Raw genomic sequence first — 25,038 nt, forward strand, 5'->3', positions numbered from 1 at the left:
AGACCCCTTCATTTTGTCTTCAGCTGGCTAAAGAGACAGCCTCTCCAACCCCAAGGATACCTGAAAGAGACTGGAACAACAGACAGTAACTACAGGGGGTGTGAGTGATTGCTGGACCCAGACTAGCAGGAAATTAGTCTGTAAAAGGAAGCTTACTGGAACTGGTGAGGTTTTATTTGTATTCAGTTTTCTTAGGCATAGACTTGTGCTTTATTTTATTTTACTTGGTAATTCACTTTGTTCTGTCTGTTACTACTTGGGACCACTTAAATCCTACTTCCTGTATTTAATAAAATCACTTTTTACTCTCTCTCTCAGTGTAAAACAATTTATGAGTTTGCCCTGTATAAGCTTTATACAGGGTAAAATGGATTTATTTGGGGGTTTAGACCCCGTTGGGAGTTGGGCATCTGAGTGTTAAAGACAGGAACACTTCTGTAAGTTGCTTTCAGTTAAGTCTGCAGCTTTGGGGCACGTGGTTCAGACCCTGGGTCTGTGTTGAAGCAGACTGGCATGTCTGGCTGAACAAGACAGGGTGCTGGAGTCCCAGGCTGGCAGGGAAAGCAGAGGCAGAAGTAGTCCTGGCACATCAGTTGGCAGTTCCCAAGGGGGTTTCTGTGATCCAACCCATCACAGAGACTTCAAGTATTTGTTCCCCTTTAAAGGAACACTGTCAAGATAAAAGTTGCATTCCGAAACAAAATCCTTACCGGAGCTATTAATAATCCCCTAGAATTTTAAATAGGAAATTCACTTAAATTGTTTGTTTGCCTTTTGCATTTCATTCACTTTGGATAATGATCCAATCAGTTTTAACTCCTGGGGTATTTGCTGTAGCACAATGTCATTATGTCTGAGTTTCCAGCATGTCAGGAAAATGCTTTAATTGAAGAGGAAAAAACAGGTTTGCTTTGAAAATTTTTCTGTTCATATTAGGTGAGTGCATGTGTGGGAGGGAGGTGGGGGTGAACTACTCCATAGTGCTGCTTGAATCTAAATGGATCTCTCCTGGGGCTTCCTTGTACTTGTTAGTTTGACCATTAGACTAATCACTGAAGCCCAGATATTTTAAGATAATTAGGCATTGCTCAGTGTTGCAAGGCCTAATTTAGGAGCCTAATCACTTTTGAAAACGAGACTCTGGCTAGTCAGTTAGGCCTTGTAAGGCTGAGGAGAGCAATGCCTAAATATCTTTACAAATCCGGGCGTAATTGTCTGTAGTTAGAAAGCAATTCCCCCCCGTGTATGTGCTGTTGCAAATACTTTCTCCTGGGGAGAGGATACTGGACTAGATCAACCACTGGTCTGATCTGACATGGCAATTGTACATGCTGCTACAAAGAGAAACCAAGTCCGTGAAAGTGCTCTGCTAACAACATAAGCTATTGTAGTTCAAGGTGTCTGTTTACTCCAATTTCCTTTTTTGCCTTGCTTGAGTTTTATCTGATAGTAAAGCCTCCACTAGCTTCATTTAAAAACAATTTTATTTATGTTTAGACTTATTAACAATGTTACCTTTTGTTTATGTACCACTGAAATAAGCACAGTTCTTTGCTGTTTAACATATTTTGACAAGTTTCGATGACCGTTAGACCTGGTGATACACAGCTCAAACTCTTTTTTTCCAATCCCCCCTCAAATTTCTGATGGTGCTGATTTGCTTTCACACTGTTAGAATGCAATACTCTGCACCATGGCTAAGACACAGGCATGCACATAAAACTGATATTCTCACCTCTTGCTAAATTTTCTAAGTTTAAAAAAAAAAAATTTCTTCCCAGCAATTTCAGCTCCAAATATGACCAACCCTGTATTCTGAAATTGTACAAGCACTTGTATATTTGATATCTTACTGGCTCACACTTTGTTTCAATGGGAGCTTATATTCACCAGCCAGGTTGCCGATTAAAACAAAATACCGGTATGAATGAAATGGAAATTTTATGGCAGATATTGTAGCTGTAGTTGCCACAGGTTCTGTCGTAGCCTCACTAGCTTAGTGCCACACTTCTTAAAAACACTTCTGGTTGGTTTGTGCTCTAGCTAAGCCAGGAAAAAATCCTGAAAATTATGAACATGGTGAAAAATAAAGAACTGAGCATCGAAGGAGCTTTGGATTTGGCACAGAAAGAGACCCATGCAGAAAAGGAAGCAATGAATATGGCATTCCCGATGGTAAGATTGCTCACTTTTAAAATATATTCTACAATAATTTCAAACTGTTTGTGTGTCTAACACGCGTATATGCTGGGACAGATCCAGGTCCCCCTCCAGCTGCTTTGTGTCATTCTGACAGTGCACAGCAACTGCAAATGGAATGGATCTCGTTTCTGGGGATTCCTTCAGTATAAGAGTCCTCAAGAGGGGTATGGCAACCATAGGCACTCCTGTGATGCCAGTCTGTGTGGCACGTAGTGGAGGAGACATGGCTGGGAGTAAAGGGACAGGTCCCCGGCCTCCGAGGGTAGTCTGGTGTAATTTAGAGCAACTTTTACTTATGCCTGGGATTGGCTTGGTCCCTCGCCCACCAAGGATAAGGGGAGCATAACAGTGGCTTAAAGGTGCCTTTTCCCTTATCTGGATCTTGTACTGAGCACAGGTCAGCTGAGTCAAGGGAATCTAGGCCCAGACCAAGGTATTTAGATTCCTAACTTCAATTGATTTTAGTAGAGTTCTTAGGGAGGTGTCTGGAGCCATTTCTACACTATATGGGTGCTACGGAGGCATAGCGAGGGCACTGTAGCTATGCTGCTATAACCCTGTAGTGTAGATGCAGACTACACTGGCAGAAGGGGTTTTTCGATTGCTATAGGAACTTCCCTTCCCCGAACAGCAGTACTAAGTTGAGGGAAGCATTCTTTCATTGATCCAGCTGTGTCCATGCCGGGGGTTAGGTTGGCTAGCTCTGGCACTCAGGTGTGTGGCTTTTCCACACCCCTGAGCACTGTAGCTATGGCAACATACGTTTTTAATGTAGACCAGGCCCGAGCACATGACGTGGCACGCTCCATTTGACTTGGCACAAAGACTGGATTTACTTGCCACTAAAACCTCCACTAGGTTCATTGAAAAACAATAAATAATTGATTAACAACTTCCCCTTTTGTTTATGACACATGGAATAAGCTGACACACACAGCTCAGGTAGGAGTAGAAGTGAGCTGAAATGGAGCAAAAGCACAAGCTCTATGCTGGTTTCATGTAAAGTGTGGGTTTGAGTCCAGACACTCCTCCCTCATCCCCCAGTTCTCATCCTCTTCCTCCAATGGGCATTTCCTTGCTCCTACTTCTCAATCTGGTCTTTCCCTTCCTACTCTCCTTCAGTTCTTCCAGGTATCTCCAACTCCTCCTTCTGCTCTCCATCTTTATCCCATGATCTCCCTCCAGTCACCATCAGAATTCATCAGGTTTCATTAATATTTCAACCTCTGCAAGCCCGTTAGGGCTGGATTTTGAAAACTGGCCTCCTCATGGGAATGTCTATGAGAAATCTTCACACAATGATAATAGCACAATTTGAAAATGTTTTATATTAGAGAAGCTGTTAGTGATTTTTGAGAGATGGGAGTCATCAGGCCTCTTCTAGATTCCTTTTGGGTTTGCTTTTTAATAAGTTCCTACGCTGCTTAATAAGTGCTCTGCTTGCATAAAATTCATCTAGAAGGAGGGAAAAAAATAAGCAGCAGTTTGGTGTCCTCTTGCAACACAGAACTGAACAGTCTATCAGCTGGGGATTAGCCAGGAACATAGAGGGCTGCATGGACATCATTTTCTTCAAGTGATGAAACAAAGTGAAGTTAGAACTAGCAATTATGCACCCAGATCTTGATGGTTCTTACTCACTTTTTTACTAATTGCTTTTGCCCAAGTAAAAAATTGAGTGACTGAGAACTGGTTTGTGGTGCTTATAGTTATGTGATATTATCAGTTTGTTTTCTGTGTACAGCAGCTTAACATTTTTGGACAGTTGTCAGCAGAGGCAGCTGCCATTTTGTGAGTCTTTCTGCATTCCCTAAATCTAAAGTAAAAGCAGTTCATACTGTAAGTAGATGGTTGCTCTCTGTGTAAGTAATTCAGAATTTGGTTCTTGGTGGTTTAGACTTTATAGCTCTGTGGTATGAGATAGGAGAGCTGTAAGGATGATTGTATAAAAAATTTCAGGTTGTATGACTGTCTCTCTTTAATTTTACAACACGAAAGAGGTTGTGTTGATGTGAGTTAATACACAGAATAAGTCTTTGTTGCAGCGGAAATTCCCTCTCTTATAGTATATTATCACTAACAGGACATTTATATGGATGATGTGTTCTAGAAATAACACATTATAAGTGGTTTCTTCGCTACTGCCCACAGTATTATAGTCTGTGATAATTAAACTGAGCGCTAAATCAAACTTGAACACAGTTATATCCTCACCTTTGGTGCACAAATACAGAGCACATTATCCTATAGCTTGTAAAATCAGTACATGTAAGTGCAATAGCCAATTTTAGAAGCCAGGTGATAAATTGTGCACCCCAGCATTTATGGGCATGGGCAAATCCTATATCTCTAGTTCTACTTCATCCTGTTCAGTAATCTGATGATGAAAGTGCCTTTCTACAAAGGTTGATGCCCTTTTAGTTTGCTAGTTTGATTACTAGACTGGCTATTGCATTGTACGAAATGCATTTATGTTGTTTTAAGTACATTTAGTAGGATTCTGAGGACTCCCTTTCCACCTTACTACCAGTTCTCAATTCTGTTTCTTCCTCTTTCTCTCTCTTGCTCATTCCTTCTCCCTCTCATGATATCGCCTTTAGCTTCAGTTACTTCAGTAGGATTTGTGGATGCTTGGCACGTGTGAAAATCAAGCCATTATGGTGGCACAATTCTTCCCAGTGCAGAGGTCCTGACAAAGCCTCTGGCACTGTTGACATATTGCACAGAGGGGGACTTCACTCAAGAGTCTTAATGAATTTCATATTAACATGTATTGAAAGAACATAAGATTTTAGTTGATATCAATAATGTTTTCCAGGATTCGCAGGATTTGCTGACTGGTTCACAGTTCAACTTCAGTGTCTACAAATACAAACGATATAGGTGGCAGAAACGAATTTTGCAGGTAACTTCATGAATACAACCCCCTGCCACTGCAGAAATATTGCGCATACTATATTTTTGCATAAATGTGAATGTGGGTTTAATATACTCTGTAGTCCAATATATCGCCTGAATTAAAATCCAGTGGAAATGTTTGAAATATTAAACTAATTCTCTGCCTTTTAGACCAAAAGTTCTGTGCAATTAATATTTGATACCTCCTCTCTTGGGGAATTATAACCTGTAGGTTGTAGGATGGACTTGAAGATCTAAGACATCTTTCATCTCTAGCTATTGTGCTCCATGACAAAAATATTTGATTGTGATGGTTTCCCTTTGCACACTGTTCTTCATTTACAAGTTGACACTTATAAAAGTGATTATTTTCTTTTAAAATTTCCTTTGACAGCATGTCTCTGTAGTAATGATCTATAAATCCTACCTGTGCACTTCAGAACTAAGGAAGAGATTTTCAAATATGCCTGGGGGACTTAGGTACACAAGTCCTATTGAAAGTCAGTGGGACTAGTTGCTTCTAAATCCTTTGTGCATTATTGAAAATCTCTCCCCAAAGTTCTGATCTACAAACCATTAGGTTAAGGTTTAGCTACTTTAGTTTCTAAAACATTCAGATATTTTTCAAATCACAAACCTGATTTCCTGATTTATCTTAGGGTATGGCTACACTTGAGATTTGCAGCGCTGGTGGAGGCTTTCCAGCACTGCAATTAGTAACTGTCCACATCTGCAGGGCACATCCAGCTCTGCAACTCCCTGGCTGCAGCGCTGGCCGTACACCTGGGTCTGCTTGGGGTATAAGGATTGCAGCGCTGGTGCTACAGCGCTGCTCGTAAAGTGTGGCCACACACCAGCGCTGTTATTGGCCTCCAGGAGATGTCCCAGAATGCTTTTAACTAACCTTAAAGTCTATGAGTCTATGAGTCTATAAATTACTCCCTTTGTTTTGTTATGCTGCCTCTCTTTGTTTTGTTGTGAACTAGGGGCTCCCGGAGCTGCTTATCTAAAAAACAAACACAGCTCTGTTTGCCGCGATCAGTCTGTAACTGACTGAACAATCAAATGAGATAAACCCACTACCTTGCTGTGAATGAGGCAGGCAGGGGTATCCGAGTGTTTGCTTGACGAGAGAAACAGCGGGGGCACGGGTGAGAAAGGGAGTCGTTGGAGCAGCTGCTTATCTGGTCTGCAGGCTGTTTGCAGTTAAGAGTAAGGGGTCAGGAAATTTTTCTGATTTTGCAAGGCAGGGAGCTGATACACAGTGTCGGCTCCAAAACCCCCCCCCTCTCTCTCCCCCAGTCCCTGTCACACTGCACCCCACCCCCCTCTTTTGAAAAGCACGTTGCTGCCACTTGAACGCTGGGATAGCTGCCCATAATGCATCACTCCCAACACCGCTGCAAATGCTGCAAATGTGGCCACACTGCAGCGCTGGTAGCTGTGAGTGTGGCCACACACCAGCGCTTTCCCTACACAGCTGTACGACCAGCGCTGTAACTCCCAGCGCTGCAACTCTCAAGTGTAGCCATACCCTTAGAAAGTTTACAACAGCTTCACAAACCCAGTAACACAGCAAACTATCCCGCTCTTCCCGCCTGCCCCTGCCCTTGACTGAGCCAAGCCCTCATCTGGTGTAAATTGACACAGCTCTAATTGACAGCTCATTTAACCAGCAATGCCCTGTGTGCTCAGAAGGGATTCACACAATCTGTGCTGGGATGAAGTGAGCCCAGTCAGAGTAAGGGCTTGTCTGCACGCAAAATATTCTGCTTTAACTAGACTCTGTTTCTGTGCAGGAAGGATAATAACCTAGGCTACGTCTACGTTAAAACACTACAGCAGCGGGAGAATTCTTCTGTCAACCGAGCTACTGTCTCTGGGGGAGGTGGATTAACTACAGTGAAGGGCGAAACACACTCGTTGCTATTGTGAGGCCTGGTCTATACTAGGAAATTAGATCGGTTGTAATGACATCGCTCAGGGGTATGACAAATCCACACCGCTGAGCGACACAGTTAAGTTGGCCTAGCCCCAGAGAATTCTCACATCGACCTAGCTGCCACCTTGAAGCCCTCCCATCAGCATAGGTAGCGTCTTCACTGAAGTGCTGGTGTTTTAAGTGTAGACATAATATCACATTCCAGGGTGCAATCCAAACAAGTGAGGGGTTGTCACCACCTGCCCTGCAACCTTGGGTGCTCTCTGGTTCTCTGATACACTGGTTCTCTAGTACACTTGCCCCATATTCTAGGCAGGACTGATTCTATTTTTAGATACCATAAAGGAGGGATTGACTCGGGGAGTCATTCCCATTTTTGTCTTTTGCGCCCCCAGCCGATCTCAGCCAGGGGCACCTATGACAGCAGCAGATGGTACAGCACAGAAGGACTGGTAACCGTCATCTCATTGCCAATTTACAATGGCATGGGAGATGGTACAGAATGGCTGATAACCATCTCTGCTATCATGCAAAAGCAAATGAATGCTCCTGTGTAGCGCTGCTGAATCGCCTCTGTCAGCGGCATTTAGTACACATACGGTGACAGTGACAAAAGGCAAAACAGGCTCCATGGTTGCCATGCTAATGGCGTCTGCCAGGGCAATCCAGGGAAAAAGGGCGCGAAATGATTGTCTGCCGTTGCTTTCCCAGAGGAAGGAGTGACTGATGACATTTACCCAGAATCACCCGCGACAATGATTTTTGCCCCATCAGGGACTGGGATCTCAACCCAGAATTCCAAGGGGCGGGGGAGACTGCGGGAACTATGGGATAGCTACGGAATAGCTACCCACAGTGCAATGCTCCAGAAATTGATGCTAGCCTCGGACCGTGGACGTACACCACCGAATTAATGTGCTTAATGTGGCCGCGTGCACTCGATTGTATAAAATCTGTTTTACTAAACTGGTTTATGTAAAATCGGAATAATCCCGTAGTGTAGACGTACCCTTTGCTACTGTGTTAGTAGATTAGTTCTGATTAAAGAATAAAGCAAATGTATTTAACTACAAAGAAGTGGGTTTTAAATGAGTACACGTATAAGGTATTAAAGTAAGAAATGGTTACAAGAGAAATAAGATGAAAATGCTTCCTAGTAACTAAAACTTAATAAACAAGACTTGGATCAAGGTAAAATTAGTGCCACATATTCTCAGCAATATAGCTGACCAAATTCTCAAGTAAGGATCTGCCCTCAAAGGCCAAAGGGCAGGTTCCTTTGTCTTCTTAGGTGAACGAGAGAGTGTGTGTGTGAGAGAGTATATCTGGGGTGTTTTTTGCCCCTCACTTTTATAGACCAGTCACCCTTTGAAATGTATTTTCCTGAGCGTTACCCGTAAATAAAGTTTGTTCCCACTGTGAGGACAGAGACATGGAGCCTCATGGTGAAAGAAGTTCCATGCTGTTGTTTGTTAAAATGCAGATCAATCTGTTTTTGCTCCCCTCTATTGCTAAAGAATGGCCACTTGACTGGTGATTGCCAATCAACTTTGACACCTGGCTAGAGGCGTCAGCCTGTTCTTTGCCCAGTAATTAATGCTCCAGTGAGAAGATTATTCCACTAGCCTGTGTTGCTGCTGTAGAACAAGCTCTTGCACTGGTTTATACAAGATATGTGGAAAATTTCAAAGAAAACAATGCTTCAGAATGATGAATTGATGTATATTTATCAAAGAGATAAGGGAAACGCAGATGCAGTAAATATATATTTCTTTGGTAACGACAGTAAATACAAGACAGTGGTTGTATAAAAAAAAGTTTGTTCTAATTCTAATTGTCAACAGAACAGATACATTTTCTCAGTTGGCCCTTTAGCCAGGAACCAAAATATTTCATGTTAATTTTGGTGATGGGCCCTTCCTTGTTAATGAAGGGAAGGGGTGAAATCAAATGAGAAAGATCTTTCTCTTCCAGATTGATTTTAACACAGAGACCATTTTTAACATTGAGAAAGGGATCATCAAGAAACAGTTCCCATTTTCACAAGTTAAATCCTATGAAGACAGTGAAGGGAGGCGCTTCAGCATTGCATTTCATGGGCGTGCGGATTATGAGCTGGAAGCAATGTCTCTTGAAGATAAAAGAAAAGTAGGTTAATCTGCTGTAATTTATTTATTATCATCAATTTAATATTAAGATATGCTATGTGTTGTGCAAATGGAGAGGTTGATATATCCTTAATATATTTTTTTAACAGACTTTCACCTAATTTACACCTTAGTGATTGCACTGGGTTTACATGGGACATAGGAATGTAAGTGTAGGGCAGAATTCAGCATCAAATGCTTCTATTTTCAGACAGACCTGTAAGGTGGCCCATTGGAAAGGGGAACCCTTTAACTCTGAAGAGAGAGTCTCTCCTGGTGAGAACTAATTAATAGGTACAATTTTCCACCGAGTCATTGGATGAGACATTCCCTCAGTTGTCCAGTTGTGTTCTTAGTCAGCCTCCTTTAAGTCAGGGGCATGTGGCATATGTAGTCATGTAGCTGTTACATATTTTGCTTTTGTGTGCTGCATCTTTAAATGACTAAGGAGCTGGCTGTCTGTAGGAGTAGCAGCCATTTTGTTTGTGCAGCATGCTAGCAAGAAGACACACTATGCTCTCTCAGGGAGACATCACATTTCTTATTTCCCTGTTTTGTTCTTTTCCTTAATCCAAATCAAAAGTCATTAAGTAAATGGCTGCTCTTAGTGTAGGGAAAGCATACCATAAATGAAAGCAGAATGTGACCTGAGGAGTTCTTCTATAATTCACTCTAGTGTTAAAGAAACATGTCCAGCTTTGTGATTGGAGGTCCAGCACAAAGAAGATGGATTCATTTCTCTAATTTTAGCTGGAATGTGGTTGGGTTGGGAGACTATTTAAACAAACCAATTCACTTCTCTCCCATTACCTGTACTTGAACTCAGACTCAAGCCTAAAATTCTCCAGGCCGCTGTTTCCTCTTTATATGAGAAAAAAAATATATGTAGATATTTGAGAAAAATGAGCTGAGGCCATCCTTGGGTTGCAGAAAGAGCCAGAGGCTTCCGTCTTTCCCTAGTAAAATACAGTGAGTGGCAGGAGCTAAAAGTAGTGGGGACAGAACATAATTGAAAACCAACTTGGATACAGTTACTGGAGCTTGCAGTAACTCTGCAATTTAACGTTGCAAGGACTCATGCGAACCCTTCTTTGGTTTGGAGGCTTGCAACTAGTGAGTTTCCCTTTGAGTTTCAGGTTCAGATAAATCCTAAATTTCACACTGAGTCTAGATAGATATGGACTCAAGCAAACTCTCCATAAGGTCAGGGATGCTCAGGTCTGGAGATTTGATTCAGCCCATTATATGGGAGGCATTAAAGCCACCTGCAAAGTTTGAGTTAGGATTCAAACTTTCACAATGCCCATAGTTGTTCTGATTCAGCCAGATGTAGACGTGGACTCAGCTAGAGAGTTCAGGTCTGATTCTGAACTCTCCCAAAATGTGGAGGGATTTTGGCTCTTGGGTTTTCGCTTGGGCCCATCTCTAATTGGAACCTTGCAAAGCTTTTGAGAGTTTGCAGGTTTTCCAAACAAAACCATATACTAGTTTAGATTTGCTCATTTTTCTGTCCAGGTTCATTTGAGACTAAGCCTGGATTCAACTGAAATGGGTCACAAAGCTGTCAGTGAAGCCGCTCCGAGTCTAGAGTTTGGAATGAGACCTCAAACCAGACAAATGTTACCTGTGTATTAACTGAGTGCTTGGAGATTTGCAGAAACTCTAATTGTACATTAAGTAAGGAAACAATATGAGAACAGTAACAGAGATCTGTGTTTGACAATAAGCCTTTTTAGGAGGAGGATATACCATGCTCACACATCTACATGTTTAGGAGTAGAGGCATACCAGCAAATTTGCATTGAGCTACATCACTTAGTTTATGTAAGATGAAATTAATCTCCCTCTTTAGATGTCCATTTTATTCATGGATACGTTTAAAAAAAATCCAACCCATTAACATAGGCTGCAAGGGTGCTGGTATGTAAAACATACACTAGCTACTGTCATTTACACAGATATCACACCTGGTGAACAAAGTTACCCAGAGTAATTCCTACAGGAGACCTGCAGAGTCCTGCTCTGGAAGACCTGCCAAAGGTGATGTGATACATGAAGGACTACTGGATTTGCAGCAAGACAGTTTTGCATCTATTAAATGGGTGAAGTATGAAATATCTTTTTCTTTTCGTAGCAGTAATTTCTATTTCCCAGTTGCAGTAAGGGGGTGGATCTTTCACAGGCTCGGATAATTATCTAACTCTAGGATTTTAACTTGTGGATCAAGAAATGTTGTTTTGGTTCACTTTTTGGATTCAAATTTAGTGAATCAGTCTATCTGAAATGAAGAACATATAAGGTAGGTATTGTTAGTAGGCTTGCAATAGCACCTAGCACAGTGGAGTCCGGGTGCATGACAGAGGCTTCTAGATGCTACTGCAATACAAATAAATAAATAATGATTTTAATAGGTGAGCCTGGAGAATTTCCTTCTCCTTCATCTTCACCTTTTTTTCTTTTTACCTTCCTAACCACCCCATTTTCAACCACTAATGAAAAGAAGTAAAACTTCTGTCAAAGCAGCTAAAGAAGGTAAGTGTACATCGTAAGTTCTCTGCTAGAGGACAGTTTTCTCTCATTGGACAAATGGCTGTTCTGCAGCCAATAAGTCCTTCTCTGTTCTCCTCTTGGCTTCCTGTAGAGATGACCAGCCACTGCCCTAAAGGAAGGTAACTTTAGAGCTATGAATAATGATGTGCTAGGATTTAGACTGAACCTCCAACTTACAGAGGCCACTAAATAGCCATCTGCTGGTAACAATGACTTTTTGTTACCCCTTGAGCTATTATTAAACTAGGACCCTCTCAGTGAAGGCTTTAAAATGCCTCTTCAGTTTGTTCTGTTGTTATGCCAGGTCATCCTGTCAAAAGATTTTTTTTGGGTGGGGGGGGGGGGAAGAGGCCTATGGGGATCCCTCATAATGCAAGGAAGAGAGAAAGAAAACATTTAACTTGGTAATTATCTGCACATAGCAATTACCTCAAAAGAATTCAGAGTTCCAAGGAAATGATTTTAATTATTTTTAAAAGGCTACCACTGTATATCTTGTAAACAGTATCCTCAAGAGCATTTTAGGATTTGTTACCCTGCTACATTTAACAGGTTTGCTAACAAACAAAAATTGACTTTTATTTATCTTGCAAAGCAAAGCCTTGGTTGCTTCCGACATTATATTAATCCTCTTTCTTTTTTTGGAAAAGTAAATAATGGCGGAGACACCCGGAGATCCTATTAAGCCATAAGTCCCCGTTTTAAAGGAAGGAGCGATCAATATAATTGCCAGCTCCATTAAATAATTCTTATCAATTTAACTCAGCATGTAGGCATAGCTATAACTTACATTTAATGTTTTATGTTTTCTTCTTCTATAGTAACTAAACTTGTTTAAATTATACTCTATGGCCAGTGATGGGACAATGGATGGAGAGGGCTCTGAGTTACAACAGAGAATTCTTTCCCAGGTGTCTGGCTGGTGGGTCTTGCCCACATGCTCAAGGTCTAACTGATCACCATATTTGGGGTTTGGAAAGGATTTTCCCCTGGGTCAGATTGGCAGAGACCCTGGGGTTTTTTTGCCTTACTCTGCAGCATGGGGCCCAGGTCACTTTCTCTACAAATTGAAGTCTTTTTAAATCATGGTTTGAGGACTTCAGTAATTCAGCCAGAGGTTGTAGGTCTATTACGGGAGTGGGTGGGTGAGGTTCTGTTGCCTGCGTTGTGCAGGAGATCAGACTAGATGATCATGATGGTACCTTCTGACCTTAAAGTCTATGAGTGTAATTCCTTATAATTGCTTAATCAACCTGCCACACCTTGGGGAGAAGTGGGAGCGGAGCACCCAGGGGTGAAAGTAATTAAAAGGACTTACCGGTACTCCGGAGTCCGTAGGAGGGGGTGGTGTCTCGACTGGAAGAGGTGTGGCCTCGACTGGAAGAGGTGGTGCCTTTAAATCCCCGGGCCCTTTAAATCAGGATTTAAAGGGCCCAGGGCTGGGGCTGTGGTAGCAGCAGCTGGGAGCCCCGGGCCCTTTAAATCACACCGGAGCTCCCAGCTGCCTGGTAGCTGCTACTGCCCTGGGCCCTTTAAATCACTGCCCAAGTCCCTGGCTGCCGCTGCTACCTTGGGGCCCCGGCCTCTGGTGGAGCTTTAAAGGGCCCGGGGCTCTGCTGCAGTGCCGGCCAGAGCCCCGCTGCTGCTACCCCAGGGCTCCAGCAGTGGGGCTCAGGTGGCGATTTAAAAGGTCTCGGAGGGTAGCATTAGTGGGAGCCCCGGGCCCTTTAAATTGCCACCCGAGCCCTGCTGCTGGAGCCCCGGGGTAGCAGCGGCAGCTGGGGACTTGGGCGGTGATTTAAAGGGCCCAGGGCAGTAGCAGCTACCAGAGCCCTGGACCCTTTAAATCGTCCCCAGAGCCCTGCTGCCGGAGCCCTGGGGAGGCGGTGGCTGGGCTCCGGTGGCTATTTTAAGGGCCAGGGCAGTAGTGGCTGCCGCAGCCCTGGACCCTTTAAATAGCTGCCGGAGCCCCGCCGCCGCTACTCCAGGGACAATTTAAAGGGCCCAGGGCGGTAGCTGCAGCAGGAGACCCTGCTGGGAGCCCCAGGCCCTTTAAACTGCCACCAGGGGAAGCCTATCCGCCCCGGTACAGTGCACCGGCTCTTGCTGGTACGCCGTACTGGGGCATACCGGCTTACCTTCACCTCTGGGAGCACCGATGAAACTAGTGTCAGAGTGATAAAGAAGCAAAATAACCCCCAAGAGAGAGACTTTTATTAAAGTAGGGGCTAGAAGGCCCAGCCAAGGTTGTGGTCTTTTTGTGGTAGAGGCTGTACGTAGTGTGACAGTCCTTAGGAGCTTACAGTCTAAATAGACAAGAGAAAGGGGAACAGCCACAGAGGTGAAGAAATGTGCCCAAGGTCACACAGCAGGTCAGTAGTAGAGCTAGGTTTACAACCCAGGGCTCCTGACTCCCAGTTCAATGCCCTAACCGCAAGACTACACTGCCTTCTCTGCCTTTAATTTCAGTGAAGTATTGTCCTTCTCCTATATCGTTTAACTTGCATTCACTCATGTATTTTCTCTTCCTCCACATTGCAGAGGAGATAGTTCTTAAGTTAGGGAAAGGAGAGGTGGGTCAGAAACGTGGGTAGTATTTAGAGTAGAGGAATTTGAGCCTTATGTTATTATTTAACACTTATGTTACAGTAGAACCTAGAGGCCAAGAATCTCAAAACCCCATTGTGCTAGGTGCTGTACTAATGTATAGTAAATGATAGTCCTTGCCACAAAGAGTTTACAGTCTAAAAGATTAGAGACAGTAGGCAGATGAGAGAAATAAGCAGTTGGGGCTGAGTGGAGGGAAGATGGCGTAACAAAAATAGTAGGATGTGCACAGTTCTTAGCCCTTTAGTCAAGCTTCCTGGGCTTTGCTCCTGGATCTGTCATTGGTTCACTGTAATATCATGCAAGGCATTCACCTCCTTTGCCTCAGTTTGCCCATGTATTAGATGGGGGTAATAAAGACTACCTTATGGGTGTGGTGTTAGGCTTAATTCTTTAACGTTGGTGAGATGCTTTGTGATCCTTGGATGAAAGGTGAAATGGGAATATGAAGACTTCTTGATAAAGGAATGTATCTTCTGCTGTTTAAAGCAGAAGGCAAGGCTAATGGTGATAGCGGTTAAGCGAGGACTGTGCTGATATCTCTGTTCCTTTGTCCTTGAGATATTTGGTGCAGCTAAGTGAAGGAGAACTGAGTTTATCTTGCATCGGCAACAATGGAGAGAACAAGAATGCAGACCCTGTAGCAAAGACAATTAATTTGTCAGATGGAAATGTGAGTGTCATTAAAGAGAATGGATATGATACTTTCTCCGTCCAGACCAAGGAACACAATTACTTGTAAGTATAGCTAGTAATTAATAATTTGATAAACAGGGCAATTAAAAATAAGGTTGAATAACCACGTCTCTAGATGCCCAAAAGTAGAATATAGCAGCAGGAAAAATCAGGCTGTCAAAATCACGTGGATAAATGATTGGGTAACTGAGCTGTATAAGTGGGTCTCAAAGTACCACAGAATGAAGTCAAATGCCTATGTTTAAACCTGGGTAACAAAGACTGTCTAGTCGTCACTTTAGAGGCCATGGAGGGATTTATCCTTCAATGGCTATCTTAGTTGTAAATAGTTTCTGACTAGTTTGTACACTAAGCACAAAGGCAATACTGAGGGGATTGTTCATCTTCCCCCATGAGGAGAAGAGGAATTATGAGGAAACTGTACCATAGAGTCAATATATGGCAAAGCTTCAGCTCTCTAACTTTAGAAACCTAAGCAATTAATTCTGACTGAAAAGGTCAGAGTCAGCAGCGCTGGTCTCCTTTGACAAGTAAAGCTGTCTAGCACCATTCTGCTTAAATCAGAAATACTTGTGGTTGTGTTAGTCAGCATGTTATTTACACTTTCTTGGGTTTATATAATGGCTTTCTTAAATTTTAGGTTTCGAATACCCTTTACTGTCCAGAATAACAGGGCAGAGGACATTAGCAAGCTCCAGAATGAATGGGTATCGCTTATAGACAGGTATTGCATGCTGTGGAAGAAGCGCTCAGAGCCTCAGGATGGCTTTGGAGAAGGCACCTCAGAGGCTGTATATGAAAAACTCATCATCTCTCCAAATAAGCAGGCAGAAGGAGCCCACTGTCTTGCTGTGGGTTCCGAAGCACCCCCCCAATCAACCCCCTTCACAGAGCAAACAACGCCAGGATCATCATTTCCGCTTTCCAGAGTTCAGGCAGTGGTGCCACCACCACCTTCTTTCCCTCCGCCCTCCCGCCTCTCTCCAGCATGGAAAAGAACAAAAGCTTTTCACTGGGATGTTGTTCCTCAAGACAAGGTCAGGATAAAAGTAACTGCTCTTCATCATGATCAAGTAGCTGGAGTGGGAAGCGGAAACATTTTTTTTAAAAATGACAGGACATGCAACTATGTTGCATGTACTACTGCAGTAATTATCCATGCAAATGGAATAATTGTTCCATGAAAGAACCTGGTCACCTAACTGCATGTGCAGTTATCCAGTTTGCAAGTGGGATTGCAGCAAATATTCATTCACATAGGTTGTGAAGTTGTACATGCACATTTTGCACAGGCAGTTGTACACTTGGTTGAAAATCTATATGTTAATGTATTTAACAATTACCAAGGAATGAACCTGACAATGTTCTCATGCCAGTTTTTTTCTGAAATGTTGAGAATAGGCAAAATCCACAGGCACATTAGAAGATGTTGTCACAGTTCAGGGCAACTGCACCTGTATTACTTCTTCACGGTCCCTTGAGAGCACCCACTCTAGGCTCCCAGCTCCTCAGCCATCACCTTTCTTGGGCCGAGACCTGCATCTCTTCCCCTCTGGACTGGGTTTTTATAAAAGCTGCCCAGTTCCCTGCCCACATTGTGATATTCTCAGCCAGTATCTGTGATTTGGTTTCTCTTCAGAGTTAAGAACAGTGTAATTGCCTGCATTACAGAGAGAACGTATTAAAAACAACAAAATAACCAACATGCATGCTAAAAAGCATACCAGAGGTCACCCCAACTCCAGCCTTGGGCTGTGGTAAATGTCAGTCCTTTAAAACCCACAACTGGGTTTTCCCTGTGGTTTCAAGTTCATAGCCATCTCAGGTTCAGAAGCAGAACAGCTATGTTTTCCTGTTATACAGCTTGGGGTTTTGATCTTGGCCTCACATAACAGGAGATCAGCAGACAATGACTATGCACTCCTCAGGGCATAGTTTCAAATGGCTGGGTTTTTGCATAACTGTAGAGGGGGAATTTGCATTCACTTCCCTCCAGATATTCCCCTGCAAAATCTCTTAACACTTTCTGTTCCAAAAGTCCATTCTTGTCTGGCACACTGGTCAATATAGTCCCTTGAGCCCCCAGGTCTCACATCTGTCATGCCTCCCCTCTCTCAAGGTTACACACAGTCCTGTCCCACAATAATACATAAACCATTCATTTAATACAATGGACCCCAAATATACTTAAAGTGAATTCAATAAGGTCTCCCAAGGATATGGCAGGTGATTGCCATATCTGTCAAAGATGGTATTTGCCCATCCCATGCACATCCTTAATGGCATCTTTCAGCCCACCTGCTCTGCTGTCTCTGTCACTTCCTCAAGCCAGAGCTAGTGTTTACTTAGTCACCACTGGTGGTTGCCTTGAATTCCCCAGTATGCTCCAGAATCCTTTGCCTGAGTGACACAGGTGCTTCAGAGAAAGCAGTGCTGCACTCAATATTCTGGGGCTCATCAGAGCACCAGCTGCACCTAGAAATAACAGATGGGGAAGAGACCTATCAAGCCACCTATTCCAGAAATGAAAGGAGGGGGTTATTGGTGGGAATTAAACTTCATATCTGGAGAAAAGCAGTTTAGGACTAGTCTGCTGCTGAGTGATAACAGCAGTATTAGTACTCGTCAGACACTTCCTTAGATGTGACGCCCTAGGCTGCCACATAGTCTATGCCTAAGGCTGCACCTGATAATACATGATGGCTTTCCTTCCACTTGCTAGTCCTATCTCCTCCTTGAGGAAAACTATGCACGCAGCATTGGGCAGATCAAGCCCGGTTACTCTGTCCATTTTCTTTATCTGACTCTGCCTGTTTGGCTTGGAGCCAATGTCCTGAAGCTCACAAGATGAGAACAGGCTTTCCTGTGAGATGCCCAGAACGTCCTGCTTCCAGCAAGCCAGCAGCTACACAGAGAATGTTCCTGTAGTATTGTTGGCACTGTACTTCCACTTCAAGCTGAAACACCGGGCCTTGCCCTTACCTGTGACAACTCATCCATTCTGAGCTAGCTCCTTTGGTCTGAGTGGCCCCCCCCAAACCCTGGAAACACATATGACTTTTGACCTACAGCTTCCCATCTCAGAGTCTCGTGCTGTGCTTTCCAGCAACATAGTCGGAGGTGAGCTAAAACAGACTGAGGGGGGGAGGGAGAGAGTGAGAGAGCACAGTACATACCATGCAGTTGGGGGTAACTTGGGTGAAAGGTGGAACTTGGGAACAGCTGTTCTCTGTAGAACACTGCTCTGGGAACCTTGTGGTTGTCTAGGTAGCATCTAGCTTCAGCTGCATACCTGCATCACCTTCAGGGAGGTCTCCTGCGAAAGGGAGGATGTGTCAGAAACTCTGCAAGGTTCAATGCATATCTTCCCATAGGAGGGTACATTATGGCCACTCCACTTACCACATGTGCAGATTGTTTGCAGCTATACCCTGGCGCACACAGAGAGATTTCATGTTTCCATGTAGCTGGTACTCCTGTTGTTTTCTGGTTTTGTCATTTCAAATGATGGGTCTGCCACTGTAAGAACAACAGTAATTTAAAGAACCTGTTTGCATGGAAACTTTGTGATAATGTTACTGTGACTTAAATTTATTTTGTTGCTCCTGTATTTTTAGATTCAGAAATCAATCTGGGCATCATGTAGCCAACATAAGAAAAAAATAGATGAATCTAGAATCTACGACCAGTTTCATATCCAGGACATGGCGGTATTTTCAGGCAATGAACCTTCAGTGAATCGGCATATTATGTTAAATCAAAAAATTGCGCATACCTTCAGTAAGTGTAATAATTTGAACCATGTGCACATATTCTGCATGCATAAGGCAAAGCCTGCCTGCAGCTTGTATTTACGGTTACCACAATATCATGTGTAAATCAGGTAGGTAGGTTCATATGTAAATATCTAAATAACAATTTTAGGACTGCATGGACCAATTTCTCTAAATTTGACTCTTAAAGATTGTGTGTGTATGTGTGTGTGCGCCCCTCCTCCTACCCCCTCCCCCAAAAGATGCTTTGGGAAGAAGGACAAGGGCACTGTGTACAAATATTTGAAGGGCACAAGCACCAAAATCAGAGGAAAATTATTTAGGGTGCTGAGGTATACTTAGCAGCAGTGGGATGAAACTGAAAAAAGGGGAAATGTAGGCTGAATATCAGGAAAAGCTTCCTGACAGTGAGATCTATTAGGCTGTAGATTATTTTCCCAAAGGAAGCAGTTTTAAGCCTCATGCTTTGGACACTCAAATCTAGACTAGACAAAACATTTGAGCAGGTCCTGCAGAGCATGGTCCTACTTTGACAGGGAGATGGACTGGATGATGCAAGCTCTTTTCTATGCTCCTGTGCCAGGAGTCTCCCTACTTGCTGAGGTTTTGGCCTTATTTCAGGAGGGTCCTGCATGGCCACAAAAACTAGCTTTAAAAGTCACAAAGCAAGCTCAGTTGCTGTTTACTGACCTTTTACTTTTAGAACCTGGCTCTCTCTAAGAGATGAATATATATTTCTGTATGGTACAGCTGTACTTCTCTTTTGTGCTTTGAGTATATATTGCATCTCGTCCCATGATGTCACAGAAGATGGGCATATGGGCCTGATGCAAAGCCCAGTGGAGTCAGTGGTGGGACTCCCATTGACTTTGAAGAGCTTTGCATGAGGCTAATGGCACCTGTCACTGGTACGGGGTGGTGGGGATAGAGTGAGGTACAGTGTACCAGGAATACAGTGGTACAGTTAATATTCTGAATGCTTTGGAAATGTGAGAATGCAACTCATAGTCAAGGTTGCACAGGTGCCAATTTGTGGAGCTGCCTCCATAAGAAGCCTCAGAGAAGCAGAAATTGTTCATAACTTCCTCTAAATTTCTAATAAAACACACACATGCTGTTCAGATGTGCCAAGTGCACTAAATGTACAATGTCTTTCTTTTGTTGAATTTAAAACACTGACACACAAAGAGCTGGAGTAATCTAGTTCATCCACCCTTTGGATCAGTAGTGGGCAGCCTGCAGCTTGTGGGCTGCACGCGGCCCATCAGGGTAATCCACTGGCGGGCCGCCAGACCATTTGTTTACATTTACATGGCTGCCCGCAGTTCCCAGTGGCCGTGGTTCATCGTTCCCGGCCAGTGGGAGCTGCGGGAAGCGGCCTGGGCCTGGCCACCTCTTCCAGCTGCTCCCATTGGCCGGGAACAGTGAACTGCGGCCACTGGGAACTGCGGGCAGCCGTGTAAATGTAAACAAACGGTCTGGCGGCCCACCAGCGGATTACCCTGATGGGCTGCAGGTTGCTCACCACTGCTTTGGATTATTTACAGATCCCTGCAGGGAGCGTACTGGCTTTTTATCCATGCAGGCACAGGTAGTTCAAACTACTAATGTAAGATACCAGTCTGAATGACAGATCATCAATTGGAGCCTTCCTTCTTGTATCAGGGGTACTACTCATTGGCTCTGCAGAAGACCTAAACTGGAACAAACTCTCACAGCTAATGAAACAGATCAATGGGTTAACTTGACCTGACTAGTAAGATGATGGGAAACTCTTTCAATTACTCTAATGAGGAGGGATAGTTGTAAAAGGATCAAGAATAATTGTTTTTCAGAGACTATTTTGATTTCTCTTACAAGCTGATCAAACTTTGATCACAAGTTAAATTAATTCTAAAAAGGAAGCTAGATTAATCCCACAGTAAGTGCTGGCAACCACAGTTCTTAAATAAATTAATGAATAACAAGATGAGTCTCAAAAAGTCGTTAGGTTATAATTTCTTAAAAATTTGCGTGTTCTTTTCAAAGCAAAGAGAGTTGGAAAGGAATTGGAAGAGAAAAAAGAATAATAAAGCACACAATATAGCTTAAAATATAGCTAGAATTATAGCCCAATATAGTTTACATTATTTAATTTATTTTTAGCTATTTCATGGTTTCTTGTAGAAGAAATAAACTGCTGTAGAACCTGCTTATGTGTGTCAATGTGACAGAGACAAGAGCAGTACTGTCAGTCAGTGGTTCTCCACAAGGGAAGTGGACATCAAGGGCAGTGGTTCTCCACAAGGGGTACATGTATCCCTGGGGGTATGCAGAGATCTTCCAGGGGGTACATCAACTCATCTAGATATTTGCCTGGTTTTACAACAGGCTACCAAGAAAGCACTAGTGAACTCAGCGCAAACTAAAATTTCATATAGACAATGATTTGCTTATACTGTTCGATGTACTATATCAGCAGTTCTCAAACCGAGGGCAAGTTCATTTTAATGGGGTCACCAGGGCCGGTGTTAGACCTTCTGGAACCCAAGGGAGAAAGCTGAAGCCTGAGCCCTGCTGCATGAGGCTGAAGCCAAAGCCCAAGTTTTTAAGTGAGGTGAAACTTGGCTTATGCATGACAAATCAGACTGCTGAAAGGGGTACAGTAGTCTGGAAAGGTTGAGAACCACTGATCTAGGGCCACAATGAAAAGTTTATGCTAATGGGAAAATGTGTGGTCTAATCTAATGGATAAATTACTGGTGTAGGAGTTGGAAAACCAGACTGTGCTGTGTGACCTTGGGCTTGCCACTTCACCTTTCTGAGCCTCAATTTTCCCATGTGCAAATGAGGCATGATCCTGTAAGTGACTTTGGAAATGCTTTGAGATCTGTAAATGGAAAGCTCTGTAAGGAGAGCAAAATATTATTCCAAGGAGCTGTTGGTAATAAATTTAATTTTGAAGGAACTGTAAAAGTTTCTGATGGTGACATAGAGTTAGGGAAGGAGAAGTAGAGTGGAGATTTGGGCTCAAATACTATGAAAGTTAGGGGGACACCTAAAAAAAATTGTGGATATTCCCTTGAATAAACAACTCAATTCAGTTCACCTTTGTGTACATCCTTTTTGTGTCAGATTTCACTGATTATTCTAGAAAATAAGTTCAATGGCACCAATGTTTATGGACAATTAATTTTAAGCACCTATTAGAGAATATTAGTGGAAGGCCAATTCTGACCTCAGACCACAAATATTTGCACCAGCAACCTGATTCTAAGAGTTCTAGAAACTGAAGCAAGCCCATGTGACCTCTGTGACTAATCAACATACAGCAGCTTGAATTTTAGCTGTTAAATACTTACATTGGACTGCTCCTGACCAGAGTTAGACAAATAATGGATTTTTTTTGGTTCGTCGGCAACTGAAAAAAATCATTGTTTCAATTTTGAGAATTTTTTGTTTGAAAAATTTTAAAGTTAAAAGAAATTTCAAAACAAAGTCATTTTGAACTGAAATGTTTTATTGTGAAAATGTCAAAACAAAAATGTTTAACTTTTTTAGAATTAAAACATTTTCTTTTTGACCAAAACAATTTGATGAAGTAAATTCACAAAATATTATGGTGTTGGTGAATCTGCATTTTTCACCAGAAAAAAAAGTTTGAGTTGAAAAATTTCACCTGTCTGCAGACCAAAAATTAGTCAGTGACTAATTTCAAAATCTGAATACATTCAAGAAAATCATGAACTGTTTGAGGACAGTTTGTGATCAGGAAGAGGCTAAATTTGTTGAATAAATCATTCAGTGCATAGAATTTCATCTTTTCTTCCCATCTGCTCTCCTGTCTCCACAGATTCACTTTGGGCCAAGCATGTGTATGAAATGTCACAGTTCTGATCCATTTGTATTTCAGGTCTCACATCAACAGTATTACTTAAGAGAAAGTTGGAACAGGAATATATTCTAATCCTGATTCGTCCTTCGTAGGCTGCCATGACACCAATGCAGTGGGCGGAAAAGGGTGGGGGGGAAGGAGGCACAGATTGAACATGCTATATTCCATCTCTTCCCAATTGGCAGACAGTCCCTTGGGGTCCATTGCCAGCTGGTGCAACCCCCCCGAAAGCTACTGTAACATGGGTTGGGACCAGGCAGAGAATAGTGAACCGTAAGTGTGGTTCCTGACAACCCGCTTCTGTTGAGCTCCAGTCCAGCAGAGAATCTGAGCCAAAGTCCATAGCAACATTTAGATGCATGTTTAAGCGTCTCACTTTTCCTTCTGTTTCTAGATATATTTTTCCCTTTGCTCTGTGGTGATGACGCTGAAGGCTGAGAACACAGTACCAAACAAGTTATGGTATTATGGGCTGTGCCTTTAGGGGCTGAACTTTGATATTCACAGAGAGATTGGCAGTCATTTTTTCCAGGTAGTTAGCTTAGAATGCGGGATCTTAACCCACCATTTTTGGGAACAGACAAATAAGCCTGTTTGACTATTCCCATTTCCCTTTTGTGGCTTCTAATATGAGCCAGGCTGTCTCTAGCACATTATAAAAAAACCCCCAAACTACCATATTCAGAGCATGGAACCCCAGGAAACGGTGTCCCTTAGAGTATGTCTACATTGCTAAAAAGGTGTGTTCTTAACTCAAGTTAGCTAACCCACGTTAAAATAGCAGTGAAGACGTGACAACTCAGGTTAGCAGCTTGAGTGAAAGCCTATAGCGGAGACTGGGGTTGAACTTTAGCTGCAAAGCTGAGTTGCCATGTCTTCAATGCTATTTGCAGATGACGTGGCTAACTTGACTTAAGAGCACGCTTTTTGCAGTGTAGACATACCTTTAGGGGTGGCCCTTCCATGGGAGGGTTGAAGTGCAGTGTAGGGGAAGGTTGCATTGCTGCTGCCTTTATTTTGTGGATAAACAGATGACTAGTCTGCAGGGCTGTCAATTGGTACCTTTCATGAGCTTTTAAAAAAAACAACAATAAATGGAAGGTTTAATATCTTTGATGTTCAAAGCACCAGAAGAAATAAAATAAAGATTAGTGTGTAATTGTATGCTGTTTTTTATTCCAAGCAAATGAAAGTGTATTCTGACTACTGAATTCAACAGGAATATTTAATAGTAAGCACTTGTGTGCCTTCAGCTGACAGTATCTTGATAGTTCTGTCTAATGCAATGACTGCATGCTAACAAAAAATAATATGGATTTTTGATGCTCTACTGCTATTTGTACTTGCAGAGAATATAAAGACAGGGGTTTTCACCTGAATTTTTAGTGGCTGCTAAGTGAAAACTAATTTTATCGGGGAAGTGAATGTGAAATGTTCCCGTGGTTTCCCTCCCTTGTACATTTATCTCCAAGTAATCAAAGAATTATTCTCCCTCTAGACATTTTTCTGAAAAGTTTTCATATAAAACCAAACCAGCTGAAAGAAAAATTATACATTCTACATGAAGACGGTGGTGGACTTACAGATGAGCAGATTACAGCCCTAAGAAGGTAACCTTTTGGATTCAATTCTTTATGATATCTATTACCAGATTCGTTTTCTGCAAATAAAGGGAAATTCAGGGAAAGTGTTTACCCAGGCATCTGATGTACCCTGACTGCTGCATTGAAAATTAGAGGAGCATGTATAAATGTCATTGTCTGCTATCCATTGTTCCCCAAAGAAACCAGCAGCCACCGTGCTATTGCTAGTGCAAGCTTCAGGAAAGCAGGAGTTTGAGAAGTGACAGCAAGTCAGGCATGATTTTGGGTGTAGTGGTTATGTGTAGTGGAAAGTTAGTGAAATGATAATGCATTGGGTCAGTGGGATTTCCCATGTCCGTGACAGCATTATCTTTATGGGGAAAATCCACTACACCTCGATCCAGTGTTAGCTTGGTATGCCATCAGTTATTTGTTTGAGAAAAAGACAAACAAAGAGAATTCTCAAAAAGAACAGGAGTACTTGCATGTCCGAAGAAGTGGGCTGTAGCCCACGAAAGCTTATGCTCAAATAAATTTGTTAGTCTCTAAGGTGACACAAGTACTCCTGTTCTTTTTGCAGTTACAGACTAACACGGCTGCTACTCTGAAAAGAGAATCCAGTTTCCCTTTTGAATACTGGTTTGGAGAGGGGCAAGGTGGGCAGGTCTTATAAAAGTTTTTTTGGACAGACAGGATGTTATGGACATCACACACAGTATTTATTAGGGGTAGAGATTTTTTGATCCAACACCGAATATGAAGTTTC

General features: G+C 42.6%; 1 protein-coding gene across 4 annotated transcripts in view; it reads left to right on the plus strand.

Annotated features, from left to right (window-relative positions):
• LOC123347285 (formin-I-like) overlaps window positions 1-25,038 on the plus strand; it is a 57,336-nt gene that overhangs the window by 13,933 nt on the left and 18,365 nt on the right. For all 4 annotated transcript variants that reach the window (XM_044984699.1, XM_044984697.1, XM_044984700.1 and 1 more), the window contains exons 2-9: window positions 2,044-2,175; window positions 5,021-5,107; window positions 9,017-9,190; window positions 11,148-11,296; window positions 14,908-15,084; window positions 15,683-16,079; window positions 18,660-18,822; window positions 24,188-24,299. In XM_044984699.1, the coding sequence (XP_044840634.1) occupies window positions 2,044-2,175; window positions 5,021-5,107; window positions 9,017-9,190; window positions 11,148-11,296; window positions 14,908-15,084; window positions 15,683-16,079; window positions 18,660-18,822; window positions 24,188-24,299 (1,391 nt within the window). The remainder of the gene's footprint in view (window positions 1-2,043; window positions 2,176-5,020; window positions 5,108-9,016; window positions 9,191-11,147; window positions 11,297-14,907; window positions 15,085-15,682; window positions 16,080-18,659; window positions 18,823-24,187; window positions 24,300-25,038) is intronic.

Source organism: Mauremys mutica, chromosome 13 (assembly GCF_020497125.1).
Source record: "Mauremys mutica isolate MM-2020 ecotype Southern chromosome 13, ASM2049712v1, whole genome shotgun sequence".
Lineage (NCBI taxonomy): Eukaryota > Metazoa > Chordata > Testudines > Geoemydidae > Mauremys > Mauremys mutica.